At 38.7% G+C, this 18,622-nt stretch overlaps 1 protein-coding gene across 1 annotated transcript; it reads left to right on the top strand.

Annotated features, from left to right (window-relative positions):
• Positions 1 to 5,746: 5,746 nt before the first annotated feature.
• On the top strand, positions 5,747 to 12,484 carry LOC131950901 (putative uncharacterized protein DDB_G0282133). Its single transcript, XM_059313103.1, has one exon. The coding sequence runs from the start codon at positions 5,747 to 5,749 to the stop codon at positions 12,482 to 12,484; it is 6,738 nt and encodes a 2,245-aa protein (XP_059169086.1).
• The last annotated feature ends 6,138 nt before the right edge of the window (positions 12,485 to 18,622 follow it).

The following is an 18,622-nucleotide window of genomic DNA, read 5'->3' as shown; positions in this document are numbered from 1 at the left end:
TACATTTCGTAATTTAATTTATTTCCATTAAAGTAATTTCGTAACTTAAATTAATTAAAAAATAAAGTAACGATTTCTCTTTAGACCTAGCGATCCTTTAGACCAGGGGTCTCCAAACTACGGCCCGCGGGCCGAATGCGGCCCGCGAGGTCCTCTCATCCGGCCCGCGGAGATCTTTTTGTACACGGAAAAAACGTTTGTTGGTGATGGCTGAGGAACTTTGATCAAAAAAATCAAAGACATGCCTGGAAGGAACTGGCCCCCGAACTGAAATTTGACAGTTAATGCGGCCCTCGGACTGAAAAGTTTGGAGACCCCTGCTTTAGACAGATGAAGTAGAGTTAATGTTTCTTAACATAAGCATGTAAAGTTATAGTGTATAAGTCAGTACTTAGCCCAGCCACTTTTACTTTCCCTAACATAAGTTAGGTACCCATTCGAGATGGTTGGACGTAGGGGTATTCTACAGACTTGAACCCGGGTTCGAACTCGAGCTTTTCATGTAAGCAGTCAAGCACTCTATCACTAAGCCAATCCGTGCTACAGCAAAAAATAATATCATATATTTGTTTCTAACTCTACGTCTAACGGTGTGGTTGGATGGTAGAGCACACGACTGCTACTGCGACAGTCTCCAGTTTAAATCGCGGTTCCGTGTCAATAGAACGTTGTGTACTTTACTCGGTTTCACGCTTTCAATAAAAATAGAATATATTGATGGCTTTAGTTTGAATGTGCCCAGGGGCGTAGCGGGGGGGGGGGGCATATGTCCCCGGGTGTCGACCTTAGGGGGCGCCAAAATAGGTTGGAAAAACAAATTGAAAGTTCGAGGGGGGGGTGCAAATCAAAAGTTCGAAGGGGGTGCAAATCGAAAATTTGTGGTAGGGGGGAATTAAATCGAAAGTTTGTCCCCGGGCGCCAGGAAGGGTCGCTACGCCTCTGAATGTGCCCGTACTTTCAAGAAATATTGTTTGATTTTTGTTGTTTTTTGCTAAGGAAGGAGGGGGGTCTGGGATAATTCGATTTCGTGCTGTTGGTTCTTTTGGTGCGTTTGAGGCAACATCATCGAACTATACCGTATATACCACGTGACATGTGTACCATGGATTCTGGGAAATCCCACCGTGTAACGGAATGCACGGCATTCGAGTGCCAATGTTTGGCATGAGGGCACCCGTGTATTTTAAAATGACATGCCTTCCATGGATGGGTCTCTCCATTGGATAAAATTCGATTAAAATGAATGCGGGTAGGTAAGTGTGGTCGGGTCTTTAGCTGGGGACAGCAACTCTTATAGGGAAGACAACTCTAAAAAGAAAAGCAGGCAAAGATGGAATACTTAGTTGTGTCGTAGGATTTCCCCACCAACACTATAATTAAGAACGTAGAAGAAAAAGAAAATGAGGACAGTAATATGTCTTTATATCTATATACCGGTACTATGTTAGGTTTAAACTTAGGGTTGGGATCAGGGATTTTTGCTGCAGGTACTATGTTAGGGTTAGAATTAGGATTGGGATAATGGATTATTGCTACCGCTACAACGAGTAAAGTTCCCTTTCAGTGTTTCTTCCAGACTTTTTTTTCTCCGGGGGGGGGGGGGGGGGGGGGGGGCACTTGATATTTTCGGGGGGATGGGGGGGGGCGGACACTAGTAAAATTATATTTTTACTATATAAATTCCATCTCGTTCGGGGCGGTAAACTTTCTTCGGAGGGCAGAGCGCCCCGCCCCTCCTTCCCCCCCCCCCCCCCCCCCCCCCCCGAAGAGATGCCTGGAAAAAACTCTGGTTCCCTTTCAAACCTGGCGATCCATGCGAAAGGACAACAACGTTAAAACTGAATGACGCTTAAGCATGAGTAGGCATTTTTTTCCCCACAAAGTCAGTTTTGTTTCAAACGATTATCAAACCTGTGAATGAGCATTAAAAATGTCTGGTATACTTGAAATGCTGAAAAATGAAAACCCCAGGTAAAAATGTTTACACTCAACGTGTCCTCAAATTTCACCTTGCAATCGGAAATGGGTCGAAAAAAGTTGTCCATTTTACAGTTGACGCCTATGTAATATGTCAACACGAGTCTAACCTATATATGTACTCAGCTCAGAGGCGTAGCGAGGGGGGGGGGGCGGACCGCACCGGGTGACACCATTTAGGGGGTGACACAAAGGCAAAAAATAGCAAAAATATAGAGAAAAATGATAATTCTACTTAATTAAGTGATTAATTCGAGTGTTAAATAGTCTTTTAAGAGGTGCAAATGGAAAATTTGACGGAGGGGGGGGGCCGCATATCAAAAGTTTGAAGGTGGGGGGGTGCAAATCGAAATTTTGAAGAGGGGGTTGCAAATCGAAAATTGAAAGTTTGTCCCCGGGAAGGGTCGCTACGCCTCTGGGGGGGGGGGGGGGGGGTGTGACACCATTAAGTGCCGCACCGGGTTACACCCGACCTCGCTACGCCACTGACTCAGCTCTGTTTGCATTGTTTATAAACCTAATGTTTCATTAACAAATTAACTCGCCGTCTCTCAGTCCACCTGTACCAGATAAACAAAAAATCTAAATCGTATGTCATTTCTAATTAAATCTATTTTTATATAGCTTATGAGGGTACATAGCTAAAAATAGAACCAACGCGGTCTGGGGAAATTCCCGATGGAACGGTGAAAGAGAATTTAAACAATGCGAGGTGCGCAGCGGGAATTCCCACGGCCATACCCTAAGTTGTAAGTCAAATATGACTTGACCTGAGTTGATGTTGGCTGTGACATTAGCCGTAGCTGCAGGTAACATGTGTACACTAGTGACCAAATATTGGACTTTGGCCAGGCAGGGAGCGATGACGTCATAGAGGATGGGATAAATAAATGTCGTTACTTTTGGTGCTCATTTAGTTAGACAATGGGGAAAAATGAAAAATGTATAACGTAAATATGCATAGTTATACATAGTCAGGGGTGTGCCAGAAAAACTGGGATCCAGGGGATTTTATAGGGGGGGGGAGGAGAAATCGCAGTTAAATTTGGACTTAGGTGTGGGGAATGTCTTCAAAGATTATATGGTATTTTTTTCCACAGATGTTTCACCTCTACACTTATACCCCCCCCCCCCCCCACACACACACACACGCACACAAATATAATTGCGCGCAGTTGCTTAATACTGAATTATCCACTCCGTTGTCATGTGTAATTTAGGTAGTGTATGTCGTGTCATTAGCAGGTTATACTTAATGCGGCAAATATTGCAGCGGTCAGCTATGCTTCCATTGTTTCAACTGGGCATGGGTCAGCTAATCTAATGGTGGATCAGCTTGAATACTTAGCAGTGTTTCATGTGGTTTAGTCTGAGGTGACCATATACGTAATTAGCGGAAGATCTAGAAATAAACGATGTTGGTGAATATCGGTTACTTTTGATATACTGAATTAAAACCTTACCGTTTTACTTTAAGAGTTAAACCGTTGTGTTACTGTATTATACGACAGTCTATGATCTTAGCTTTAGGTAGCAATGTTAAATTTGGGTAGATTTCATCCATTAGTTAGATTTGGACAGCTTGCAGTTATTTGTTAACTATAGTTCGACCTGAAAACAAAGGTTAACTTTGGGTAACTTTAATTCATTGTTTTTTTAAAGGGGAGGCACTCAAAAATAACTGGAAATTTAAAATAAAGACTTGCCGGTTGTTGTACAGCGTGTAATATGCTACGTAGCAGTACGACAACATTGTGCCATATATGATATTTGATAGCCTACACACATTTGTCAACATCGGGTAGCCTGTATAATATACTACATTTCGTGAGCTTTTACATAAATATTACATTTTTGTACCCTTCATACATTCGTTAACGTCGGGTATACATGTTTTAACTTTGTGGAGCTTTTACATATAATATCACATTTAATATATTTGTTAACATCGGGTACCCTGTATACATGTTAGCTTTGGTGAGTTTTCCCATATTGGTTAGCATCGGATTGCATGCATACCTATTGCCCCTGGGTAGCATGCAGTACACCAGCTAAGCTTGTATAAACCGACTGCACCGACTAGACATTTTGGCAGTAAATTTACAGAACTGCACCAAGGGTAACCTTCAGCGAACCTTGTTGATTTTACAAAAATATTTGATTAGGTCCACCCTTTGTTTTCTTTATACATTTTTCCCCACTACGTCATGTTGTATGATTTTGGTAGTTTCATTAAAGCGGGCTTGAACTAGGGGATGATATTTGGGGGTATATAAAACGCGAGTATACATTTTAGCGGCGTTAGGTTTTTCTGTGCATGTAGAGGAATGTAACGGGACTGTTCTGAAGTTTAACTACAGTTTAAATTCATTCAGGTAAGTTGTTCCATTTGTATATCATATTTAAACAATAGATAACCTTTGGGATTATAAATTATAAAAATATATTTTTAAAATAATAGCATGATTTACAAACTAGTCTTAAACACATCACAGTTCTGCGCTTGTTTCTACGTGTGTTTTCAGTGACAGACTATATTTCTTGTGTCATCATTTTTGTAAGTGTCCAGTTTTTGTTTTAAACTTGTTCATTTTTCTTTAGCTCTGTGTATTCCACGTCAAGATCTGTGTTGTTTTTCTGATCTTTGGCTTCCTAAGTGTTGTATCAATATATCATTAATTTTCTATTTAGAGTAAATCTTAATGACAGGTAATAAAATAAGGGATTTTGCGCATTTTAGATGATTTCAAAATGTGTTTTTTTTTTCCCCAGCCATAAACCAAATAAACTATTACTTCGTTACACCACACCTCATAGTATATTGTATCTCCTGGAATATTACATGTCTACCTGTCATGTTGGCTTTCGACCCATCGCCTTTGTCCAGCTATACAGCCTCATCTGCCCGGGGGTTCGAACTCGGGAATTTTCGCTTGAGGAAGATGATATTGATAATATCCCTACTAAAATACCAAGGCTACTTGGAAGTTTAAGGAAGAAAACGTTTACACAACTTTATTTAAGTCACGTCGTTTTTAAATGTTTGCCAGATTTTTCTTAGACTATAGTCCTTTAATAAATAATTATTACAACAATGTCGATTCCATTGATAAAAAATAAGTATATTAATATAAACAGTAGACATAGTAACATATTAGTTTATATTTCCTTTACTTATGTAAAAGTAAAGTTCTCTTTTCGTACCTGAAGGTATAGTGCAGTGAAGTAGAGTTCACTTGTTTCTGTGACCCCGTCATATGAAGAAATAGTGTGGTCAGCACTATGCCCAGCCGCCTTTACTTTCCCTAACATGAGTTAGTTACCCATCAGAGTTAGGTGGACTCAGGGACGGTTTACTGACTTGAACCAGGATTCGATCTCGAGGCTTACGGGTTAGCAGTCCAGCTCTCTACGCTAGACCACTCCGTCCCTTTATCTTATGATATCCATATAAAAAGTTTAGCTGTAATTCAACGAATCGCTATTCTCGCAATTAATGTTCAGCTATACCCTGACTATACCCAGCCCCACCCCACCCTTCCCCATTCCTATCTGGTGCTCAATTCATTCCGGCAGATAAATGTGGTTTGGCTGACGTGATCAGTAATATACCCAGCCGCCATTGCTTTCAACAACGTAGGCCAGGTACTCATCAAAGCTCGGTCAACTCAGAGGCGACATACAGTTGAACTGAAATCTGAACTCGAGACCTTCGGGCTAGCAGCCGTACCAGTTACTATTCGACCACGCAGTTCCACATAATGGGTATATGAATTTTGAAAAAAAAAGTGTTCTAATACCATTTGATTGCATTCTTTTTGTTGAGCAGGTGGAGATGATGCAGCTACAAGTACTCGCGTTGGTTTACCTGGCATGCGTGTTGCCTGGATGCTTCCTCCAGAGGTTGGGGGACGGCCAGAATAGTGAGGACAAATTTCGTCTTTCGGGCACAGAAGCTGGCGAAATAGTTCCAGGGAATCTGGAGAATTATGACGTCGAGGATTATAATAGCAGTGACGTCATTAGCCCTAGTAACAATGATGCCATAAGTGCCGGTCAATTTATAGATGGCGTGAATGGTAACCAAGGAATCGGCCAGGAAAATGATAATGATGTGAAGGTATTTGGCAGCAGTGATATCAACATCTATGGAAGTCGTGACGTCAGACGGCCGGGTAATTCGGAAGATCGCGTGACTGGTTTTCTACTTCCTAACCACGAAAACAATAAAGACGTGAATAACTTTAGAAGCAATGACGTCAATAACCATATGGGTCGTGATGACATTAGTCCAGGTCATTCTGAATCCCGTGTAACTGGTCCTCTGGTATCGGGTCGTAAAAATAACAACAACGCCAATGTCTACAGCAGCAATGACGTCATCGCTTCCAACAGTCATAACGCGATTCGACCAGTCAAGTCTGAAACACATACGAGTAGTCATTTAGCACATGGCAGCAAAGATAAAAATAGCCTCGATCTCTCCGAAAGTAGTGAGGTCATGAACCCTAATCCACCTGAAGTCTTTATGACCGGGAACATCATAATCATCGGCTGTAACGAAACGGAAGTCATAGAGATCCCTCAGGACCTAAAGGACTATGTTAAGGACATGGAGGACAGACTTAACGGCAAGAATAAAACAGACCTCAATCAGAAACCGAAAACTAATTTCTTGGATATCATCAGAAACAAAAGCGACGAGTACTTGATGAACAAATCTCATAGAACTGACGAGAACGCGTCTGTAAACTCAAGCCATACCGGTCGTGATGGGAATGTGAATACTGGGTTTAATATACAACATACCAATTCTGGAGATAACAATCGTACGGTAGATGGGGTTTTCGGATCAGAATTTTTTAATGGAACAGATAGATCTGCATTTAACCCTAACTTAAGCTTCTCTCCCGACGACAACACCACCGGTTATGATAATGAAATTATGTCTGAAATTCACACCGAGCTAGTCAATACTGCTCTAACAGAACTAACTAACTCATCAGTTTTGGATTACTTGATGGTTATACTGAATGAAAACCTGAACAGTTCTAAAGAACTCCAGTATTTTTTAAGCAAGAAAGTGTCAAAAGTTTCAACCGGTTCAGATTCACAAAATGATTTCAACTTCACAAAGCAAGAAATGACTGAACTGATGAATGAAATATTGAAGGAACAACCTAATTACGTAATTAATGATCTAATTAACAACGTCTTAAATCCAAGTGTTAATGAATCAATAAACATTCAAAATTTCCTTCTCAACGCTACATATAACATACTAAACCAAACTGATCGTTTTCTTGACATTAACGACACATCATTCTTTTTAGCGAACGGATCAAATGTAATCAATTATGAAGAATTTCGGCTCAGCTTTATAAATAATACTTTTGAAAATAGTTCTAGCAATAATAATGAAGAAATGAGAAAGCACTTTGAGGTATTCTTCGAACAATTATTTCAACAAGCTAGCAATAATTCAATGGGCGAGGACTTTAGTGAACTTGTAAAACACAACATGAACTACTCTCAGATGGTTGACGAAATGGTTTACAAAGAACTAATGATGTTCATGAACATGTCTATAAATAGTAACATGACAACACAGGAAGTGGAAGAGTTAAGTTCATTGATTCACGAGGTAACTGGTTTCTTTGTCGAGAAACATCTTCAAAATGTCCTTAAGACAAAATCTAATAACTCGATGGTATACGAACCATTGGTGAACGGCACTTCATGGGAAAACATGTCGACGTTAGAAATGGAAATAAATGAACTAATTAGTAAAGTACACTCAGAATTCCCAAACACATCAGTGGAAGAATTATTTAGCGAATTGTTGAAAAGCAATGAAAGTCATTTCGAGGAAATTAAAGATGCGTTATGGAAGGAGCTTTCCTATTTAACCAACGGATCATTTGAACATAATGCAACAAAAATGAGTCTGCAACAACTAATGGAGACTGTAATGCAGGAGATAGAGAATGTAACTGTTAATGATATGTTGTATAATATTCTGAAACATCATACTAATACTTCCTTCGTAACTGGAAATATCCTAGAAGGCATGGGTAAATCAAATTGGGATACTGACAAACGAAATACGACAAAAGAAACTCACGATTCGCATTTTACCAACAATACGAACTCTCATGAAATAGATGTAACTTCAGAAACAAAATGGCCGACTGCGAACATTACTAATGAGTCGACCCCTACAACTCAACCAAATATCAAGGACCTGATCGACCAAGTTCTACAACTCTCAGCTAACTCTTCAGAAACTGACTTGATTAATCAACTTTTAAGCCTCAACCAAACCTACTCTCAAGAAATAAAACACATTTTATTCCAAGAAATGTCAACCCTTTTTAACACAACATTTTTCAACAATACCGGCAGTACCAATATGTCCATCACCGAACAAGACTGGAATCAGTTGATAGGAACGATTCTCCAAGAACAAACCGATACTAGAAGCTTCGAATACAACATAACAATCGACTCCAACGACAAGGCTACCGATTTCTTGTCGCTTTTGAATAACGATACTTTGAAACAGCTGAACAATCCATTAAACGCAGAGATAGACAATTATATAAATGAAATGCTAACAAACTATACCTCTACTCAACAATTTTTAATGGAGATTTTAAGAAACAACACGAGCAACACAATGATTTCAGATATTGTAGCCAACAGTTTACAGAAACTAGTGAACTCGACCGGTTCGTTTGATCAAAATAACATGACGAACCAGGAATTGAAGTTTTTGTTAAAGTCGGTTTTCATGGAACAACCAGAAATTGTTGTCAAGGATATGGTTTTAACCGGTAACAAACACGACAACCAATTTGAACATAGTACAAGAATGCCCTCACATAGTCAAACAGAAGAAACTGGAATATCTGACCATAGTGAGAAAACGTCATCATATAATCACCATCCAACCACATCATCATCTGACCACAGTAGTCATACCACAACAAATGAACATAGAGAGAATAGTTCATCCTATGGGCACGGTGTTACAACTGCCTCATATGAAAACAATAGTAACAAAAACACACAAAAACATAGAGAAAGCACTTCGACATATCACCAGAGTACTGGAAAACCAACAAACGACCAAAGTACTAGCATGGTAGGGGAGGACCACACTTCCAATCCAAATCTAAGTGACCATACGCAAAGAAATGACTATATTGGCAGTACCCAAAGAAATGACCAAACAGGCAGTACCCAAAGAAATGACTATATTGGCAGTACCCAAAGAAATGACCAAACAGGCAGTACCCAAAGAAATGACTATATTGGCAGTACCCAAATAAATGACCAAACAGACAGTACCCAAAGCAATAACCAAGCAGGCAGTACCCAAAGAAATTACTACATTGTCAGTACACAAAGAACTGACTATATTGGCAGCACTCAAAGGAATGACCAAAAAGACAGTACCCAAAGAAACGACTATATTGGCAGTACCCAAAGAAATGACCAAACAGGCAGTACCCAAAGAAATGACTACATTGGCAGTACCCAAAGAAATGACTACATTGGCAGTACCCAAAGAAATGACTATATTGGCAGTACCCAAAGAAATGACTATATTGGCAGCACTCAAAGGAATGACCAAACAGGCAGTACCCAAAGAAATGACTACATTGGTAGTACCCAAAGAAATGACTACATTGGTAGTACCCAAAGAAATGACTACATTGGTAGTACCCAAAGAAATGACCAAACAGGCAGTACCCAAAGAAATGAATACATTGGAAGTACTCAAAGAAATGACTACATTGGCAGTACCCAAAGAAATGACCAAACTGGCAGTACCCAAAGAAATGACCAAGCTGGCAGTACCCAAAGAAATTACTACATTGTCAGTACACAAAGAACTGACTATATTGGCAGCACTCAAAGGAATGACCAAAAAGACAGTACCCAAAGAAACGACTATATTGGCAGTACCCAAAGAAATGACCAAACAGGCAGTACCCAAAGAAATGACTACATTGGCAGTACCCAAAGAAATGACTACATTGGCAGTACCCAAAGAAATGACTATATTGGCAGCACTCAAAGGAATGACCAAACAGGCAGTACCCAAAGAAATGACTACATTGGTAGTACCCAAAGAAATGACCAAACTGGCAGTACCCAAAGAAATGACCAAACTGGCAGTACCCAAAGAAATGACTACATTGGCAGTACCCAAAGAAATGACCAAACTGGCAGTACCCAAAGAAATGACCAAGCTGGCAGTACCCAAAGAAATGACCAAACTGGAAGTACCCAAAGAAATGACCAAACTGGCAGTACCCAAAGAAATGACCAAACTGGCAGTACCCAAAGAAATGACCAAACTGGCAGTACCCAAAGAAATGACCAAACTGGCAGTACCCAAAGAAATGACCAAACTGGCAGTACCCAAAGAAATGACCAAACTGGCAGTACTCAAAGAAATGACTTCAGTAGCACTACACAAAGAACCGCCCATGCCGACAATACCCACACAGATTCCCCCACTGGGCGTACTCAGAACCTTGACCACTCTGATAGTACGCCAAGAACTGTCTTCAGTGCCGGAACTCCAGCATACGACAAAACCGACCATACTTCTTTTGACCACACTGACCCTACCATATACGATCGTTACAGCAGTACAAGGACAGCTGACGACAAACTTAGCACCCCAAGATATGACGGGGGTGTTGGAATCACAAGCAATGACAAAAATCCTAGCACCCCAACTTATGACTACAATTCTAGCGGTCGCCCGTATGACAGCAGTACTGGCAACCTACCTTATGACTACACTCCTAGAAACCTACCAAATGACCATAGTAGTAGCAACCTACCAAGTGACCACAGTACTGGCAACCTACCAAATGACCACAACACGACTCCATCTTATGACAACACCGATGACGCCAAGAATTCCAGCCTCACCTCAGAAAACACTAACTCCTCTTCCAGTCTATCTGTTGACGTTTTAAATATTTTGAATAATATTTCCAGCAATTTAGGTCTCAACATGTCTATTTCAAACCAAGATTGGCGTAACGACACACAATACGTCGTTAAAGAATTCGTGAAATCAATATTTGAAGGGCAGTCGAATATTACAATAGACAGGTCTTTAAACGGAGCCGCGGGTTTTGATTTTTTCGAATCTGCAAACACGTCTGTTTCTAAAAATAACTCCGAAATTAATAATTTCATTTTGGCTCTTTTAGGATCTAAGGTTAACGACTCGTCTATGCTTGAAGTGTTTAACAATACGGATATAGATGTGCGAGAATATATCGGGTTAGCTCAAGACTTTTTAGGTAATACTAAATTAAACTCTTCTGATTTAGATTTCATTTCAGTTGTATCTAAAGAGATTTATACTCTGCTTCAGACAGATATTATAGAAATCAGTAACGTGAAAGATGAAGTTAAACCAGAGAACGAAATGGAGGTTCTGCTTGATTCGATTAGTACTATGTACGGGGGTAACAAAGACGCGGTGGGGATTTTGAATCGATGCAGGGAAATAATAACAGTCGTAGCCGCGGCTTTTGGGGAGGAATCTAGCCAAGAAGTTCAAGTTCTTCAAGACGTTATAGAAATTATGACATGCACTCTAGCTGGTAACGCTGAAGCAGCAATAAGAAAACATAGATACTTCATGGAAAACGGTTACCAAAATATGGCTGAAGTTCTCACCTCAGTTTTCCATTCAAAACAGTCCGCAAGTCGAATGTTCGAGACGATGATGGATATGGCGAATAAATTAACAACGATGATTGGTGGGTATAACAGTGTTTACAGTACAATCGAAAAGAAATTTGATGAGATGTTTGAGAAACATGGGAGACGAATGAGGTACCCATCGTTAGGTTCAGAGGAAAGAGACGAATCCGGAGATGAGTTCAAGACTCAACGAAAACCGAAGCACGGGCATCATGTTGATGATAAGAATAACGTTGACCGTAATGATTCAATGTATGCTCGTCTTTTTGGTAAACAAATAACAAAACACGAAAAATCTAACCATACATCACATGCTGAAGTTAGCAATAAAACCGAAAACCACGCGCAAAAGATTACAAATATGAAGCATGTTCCGCGTAGCTTAGCAAATCAGATTGAAAAAATATTTTTAAACTCTCAGTGGGCTGAAGACATTGGAATCAGGAGTTCTATTATCCGTATCTTGATTTTAGCAGACGAATTTCTGTCTTTGTTGACTAGACACGACATGTACTCAATACTTCACGGTACTCGCGTACATCTAGACAGAGTACACTGTGTTGTATCGGCCACACAATGTTATCTAGTCCAGCGGGATTTGACAAAACTCGGACACAAAACGAAAACTTTGTGGAGAAAAGTTGAAGAAAGCTCATCTTCTACTCAGTTCTCGCACCTTATGGAAATCCTGAAACTGACCAAAGAACTCTACACAGACGTCTCATTCACGTATGAAAAATGGAGCGACAGAATGAATGAATAGTACACAACCAAAACCAAAGCCAAATTTAAATGTGAACAAACATTACATTTGTGTATAATATAATTTTAATTGTTAAAAACTGCTTGTGATAATTTTATAGTAATGATGATAAGAATATATTGTTTACTTTGCAATTATTTTAAAACATGAATGTGTAAAATAAATTGCATGATTGAGTAAACTTGATTGTCATGAAGTAAAAAATAATTTTAAATAATATACGTATAGCTATAAATATAGATATCTAATAAAGATGAATTATTTATTTTATTTTTAAAACTGCCTGTTTTGTTAAATTTTTTTCTGTTCACTGTAGTCTGTTTTATGGCAAAGATACATAGATAAACAAGCAACAATAGTCACTGATCTGAAGACAAAACGTGAAGTATTTGACTGGATAGTATAAAAGTGTGATTGTAAGATTGACGCCGTCTCATCTATTTGTTGAGATATCTTGCTCTGTGGCAAGATTTTTATGAAGACTTGTGAGGGTATTTGGAAGGGGGCTGGGAGGGGGGGGGGGGGTAAGAGATGGTGAAACCTAGTACGTAACTCTCTGAAAACAAATATGGATGTAAAATTATTTACCCCCCCCCCCCACCCCCCGTAGAAAAAGTCTGAAAGAAACAGCGCAGTCTACCCATTGTGATAGTGTTCGGCTTTACCAGACACAGTCACCACTCTCGGCCCACTCTTAGCTACACCAGAACCTTCACGGTCACTTAATTGACGCAAGGCTTAGCCATGTCATGAGACTATTGTCTTACACGCTTAGCGTTCCCGGACAAAGGTTGGCTAATTAATCGATTACAGTTCGGGAGAGAAAATAAAAACTACAGGAACTAAATCTAAAAATAAACAGCTGTTGATTTAAAAATGCAAACGACCTGCCTATTGGTAGTAGGTTATGATTTTTGTTTTTAAATGCGCCACATTGCATATAATAATAGATGACATGGACAATCTTAGATGTTTACAACAAAACTAAAATAAAAAGTGCGTTAACAAAATCTAAAAATAAACAGCTGTTGATTTACAACAATTCAAACATGCCAGTTGGCAGTAGCCTAAGATCAAATGTGCCACAGAGCATTTATACCAGATCTTCTTCTTTCTTAATTTTAGTGTTGGAAGGGATCCCCCTTCAACACAATTAAGGATACGTGTCAACTGGTTATGTGCCATTGAGGCCATAGATTCCTATTTCAGCCTGCTTTTCTTTTTGGATTTGCTTCCATAGCCTTTGTCCAACCAAGAACAAACTACAAGGCAGCAGTTGTTTGATTTTGGAGTTGTCTCACCCAGATAACGAGCCTCTTCTGCCCGAGGGTTCGAAGTCGAGACTTTTCGGTTTAGCAACATTTTAGAAGTTTACAAAAATTAACTAGGAGAAAAATGGTCGATTTATCTATTTTAATGAATGTCTTTACGGGCTTTGCCTCTAGACCACGCTGCCCCGTTACAAACTTGTGAACTTTAAAACGCCAACATTCATATTACTCGATCGTGTCATATTCAGTTCAGTATTATATATAGTTAAATTTTTCGATTGATGTTTAATGAAGAATTATCAAGAAGAACATTCATTTAACTGTTAACTAGGAAAAATTCATTTTCATTTGGAAAATAAGAAAACGATGGTTGGAGTTATGCGCTTAGAATACAAGCAGACGCTTTGGCTAAGACTGTTTTTTGATGGACATCGCAAGAAGGAGGCAAAAATATACTTGGTGAAGATCAATAAATGGAGAAATTTGAAGGATATCGACCGAAAAGTTAAACTTACTCACAGAATCCTCTTTGCTCCTCGTGGAACATAGGGCCTTAACCATAACCTTTCATTTTGTCCGGTCGCTGACTGTTAATTTTGCAATCTCTCAAGACATTACAGTTCTCCTAGAAGACTCCGCCTCAGGGGCTGTCTTGTATGCCTTCTCTTTCGCTTTCCCTGGGGGTTCCATCAAGCGCCAGGCGTGTCACGTTTGAGTGTGCCCAACAGTTTAACAGGCTGAGACTATAGCTAGAGACAAGACGAATGACGTTCATCTGTTAAGTCTTGTGCTCCAATAGACGTTGAGTGATGTTGATGAGAGATTGGTGATTAGAAACTACAACATCTGCAAGTTTGTCCTTGCATCAAAATAAAGGGGAGGTTTTGTAACGTTTTGTTTATGATGGGGGAGGGGTGATCAAAGGGAAATTAGCTGTGGCTTAACATGTACTGCTTCCCTAGACTACCTAATGAAGCCAAGTGCGGTTTGTTAGGGTTATTGTTTAAGCTAAGACAAGAGTTTGGGATTGTAGTAACGAGAGTTAGCTCAAGCAGTTTAGTCATCTAAGAGACTCGTGCTAGGTTCTAATGTCGAGTCCCTAGGTCAAGCAAGTTCTGAACTGAACTCAAGATTTTAGTGTTTCTAAACATGTGAGGACATTGTGTTAAGCAAGGATCAATCATAGGTCAAATATAGGCGACAGGTCGCGTAGGTCAGATAGATATTGGTCAAGCAGAACCAATAAGATTGCAGTAACACGAACTGACAGGTCACGTGTGACGGTCAGCTGACCCTTGAAGCGAGAGTGTTAGCAGCTGTTCATTGGAGCGTGTAGTGGACAGTCGTGTATTAGAAAACAGTTGTAAATAGATATTGTTAGGAAATTGTTAAGGTAATTCTGTAAATTAGTAATGTAATGCACAGTAGTGTATGAGTAAGATATTGATATGTGTAAATAAAGAAAATATAATACATATGGGATTGTACGTGTTAATTTTGCACATTGTCAGGCTAAAGAAGAGACGATTTAAAAGCGTTTTCCTTCTGTAGATTAATATATATATATATATATATATATATATATATATATATATATATATATATATATATATATATATATATATATATATATATATATATATATATTAGATCCAACAGACATCATTTCCCTCTAAAAAGCTACATTGCTCTGGAAAAAAATGTAGGATTATATAGTAGTCTAAGTTTATTTTTGGAAGCATAATCTTACGTTCCCAACCATATTTCGCCAACCTAAAATTTTTCCCATACTATTAAATCTAGCCCAAGTGAAGGTCAACTGCTTAAATAAGTGGGTCATCAGGTCATACGAACTACTAAATCAGCATTTAGTTTTATATATTGGTGTCACAGGACGGGGGCGGGGCTGTGGTATGCACCGGGTGACACATTTTAGAAGGCGATCATCATATGTTTCCTTTCGTTCCCACGACATATGGGGCAGATGAAATAGAGTTCATCTGTTTCGATAAACTTAGCATACAAGAATATGGAATGGTCAGCACTATGTCCAGCCGCCTTTGTTTCCTTAACGTGAGTCAGGTACCCATTAGAGCTGAATCGACTCAGGTATATCCTACAGACCAGAGCCCGGGATCCAAACGTGAGACTTCCGGTTTAGTAGTATAGAGCTCTACCACACGCCGTCTTATAAGAGTGTGATACACATACGAAATACCTTAACATTTAATTTACTGTCAAAACATAATTTTAATAATGGTAAGATTCATTTTATTACACTAGTACTGAAAGAGGTTTGCCACTAACTGAAAATGCAACATTATTAGATGGAGGTGGTGTCAGTAGTGTCACCCTCAAATACTGCACTGGGTGACACAAGATGTCTCATACTCTCAAACATCTACATTCTCTGACACGGTTGTATCGGTGTTATGTTTGTTTTGTTTTTTTTTTGTATCGCTGCAGTATGGGGTCGTACATATATGACGTAGCTATAACATACCACCACGCACTCATTGTAACGCAAAAGCTAAGCAAAGCAGAGGCGTAGCGACCCTTCCCGGCGCCCGGGGACAAACTTTCAATTTGGTGCCCCCCTCGGGAGCCAATTTTCAATTTGCACTCCCTCAAACTTTCGTTTTACACCCCCCCCCCCCTCAAAATATTTATAATGCAAAAATACAGCTAAAATGACATTTAAATTTGTTTTTACAACCCATTTTGGCGCCCTCTAAGGTCGGCGCCCGGGGACATATGTACCCCCCTGCCCCCCATCGCTACGCCTCTGAAGCTAAGCCCCCACCCCCTTCCATAAAATAGCATTTGCATTTCCCGGGCTCGTTAGCTGGGGACAGCCACTCTTCTAGGAGAGACAACTCCAAAATCAAACAACTGCTGCCTTGTAGTTTGTTCTTAGTTGGACCAAGGCTATGGAAATAAATCCAAAAAGACAAGCAGGCTGCAATGGGAATCAACCGCCTAAATGTCGCATAACCAGTTGACACGTATACTTAATCGTAATGAAGTGAATCCCTTTCAACACTAAAATTAAGAACGAAGAACATTTGCATTTCATCCTGCTTCCTTCTTCAGTCCCTTTTCATTCCCTTTATCCAAATATATATTATTAAAAAAAAAAAAAAGATTGACCGAGTTTCTTTCATGCAAGAAAGTGATAAAACCAAAATTAATAACGCGCAAATATGGTTAACAAATTTAATTTAGTTGAAAGCGTTAATACTGCTGATCTAATACTTAAGAGTTTAGCAAATCCGGGTTAAGATAGTTTGAATATATTTTAATTTTACTATAATGTTTTACTTTTTTAATTAGTTAAAAATAGACTCGAAACAATTGCTTAAGTTCAATTTTTTTTATATTCCAAATGTAAAAACGTCACACTCCCCCACACCCACCACACACTCTGTGCAATAAGGAAGACAGAAAAGGTTGGATGAAAAGCCTCACTGACGTCACATCCGTGTTTCAACCATCAATCAATGTCACACTGAAATCAAGCGATTGGTCCTTCGTTACTGAAGATAATACGTATCTCACAAAACTGACATTAAAGACACTTAATTTAAGTCTACCTGTACTGTGACCTCTCAGTAAACCCGTTCGCGTGATCTTCACATCACACGGTTCTCACTCTATCTAGAGTAATTTGTAAGTAAGCACATCCGGTGTCTAGCCATTTTTATTGAGCTATTCTAATTAGTATCTAATTATTTTTGACCGCATCGCAGATAAGGTTTAGATGAAGGTCATTTTTTAGAGTCATGAATACAAAAATACAATTGAACCTGGAACATGTTAAAGGCATGTGAAAGTGCGATCGTGTTGTAGAGCCAGGGGCGGAACCAAAAAAAAACAGTAGACACCACTATATTTTTCACACTCTATTTTCAGCTCATGCAGTTTTGTTTTATTTTAGTCTATAGAACAGCGTGTGTTTTTAGTTACTGCTGTAGTAGAGTTGTCTGCATTTTTTACAAAACCACTAACCTATCAAGGTGCAAAAAAAAAAAAAATATATATATATATATATATATATATATATATATATATATATATATATATATATATATATATATATATATATATATATATATATATATATATATATATATATATATATATATATATATATATATATATATATATATATATATATATATATATATATATATTGTTGTTTTTGGTTGGATTTTGGACCGCGCCTTAAACGTTTTTTTTTTCTATAAAACAGCGTGTATTAGTTACTATAAAATAATCACTGCTGTAGTAGAGTTGTTTGCATGTTTTTACAAAACAACTAATCTATCAAGGTGCAAAAAAAATTATTATTTAGTTGTTTTTGGTTTGATTTTGGGCCGCGCCTTAAACGGTCAGCACACCATGAAAAAGAAGAGCTAAGTAATGTACACAACCACAAATACTCTCAAAATTATTTGAAAGGCCCATTCAATATCTTTAAAATCATAGGCCTACACAATGTTATTAAAATAAGGTATTAAGGTATTGTAGTTCCGCCCCTAGGTAAAGCAAACTATCGCTGAAACGAAAGTCTCGGGTTTAGTTCCCATGTTCGGTCACCACATAATCTTTATAATTAATATTTCAAGGCCAAAATTAACAAGCGAACACTACCACATCTGTTCCTGAAAAAAACATTCAGTTTAATGAAAAATCTGAACAGACCTACACTCTGCCGGGGATTAAGGAAGTATTGTTTATCATTAATGTATACATAATCAAATACCAGCTGTTTACTTGTAGTATAAATTTGATAAAGAGGAAAAAAATTAAGCGTGGTTCTTAAAATATTGAGTGACAAGGATTCGATGTTTATTATTTATTGGCT

Source organism: Physella acuta, unplaced genomic scaffold, assembly GCF_028476545.2.
Source record: "Physella acuta isolate Inbredline_101_S28 unplaced genomic scaffold, ASM2847654v3 ptg000786l, whole genome shotgun sequence".
NCBI lineage: Eukaryota > Metazoa > Mollusca > Gastropoda > Physidae > Physella > Physella acuta.
The sequence above is the reverse complement of the archived record's forward strand: the minus strand, read 5'-3'. Positions and strand labels throughout refer to the sequence as shown.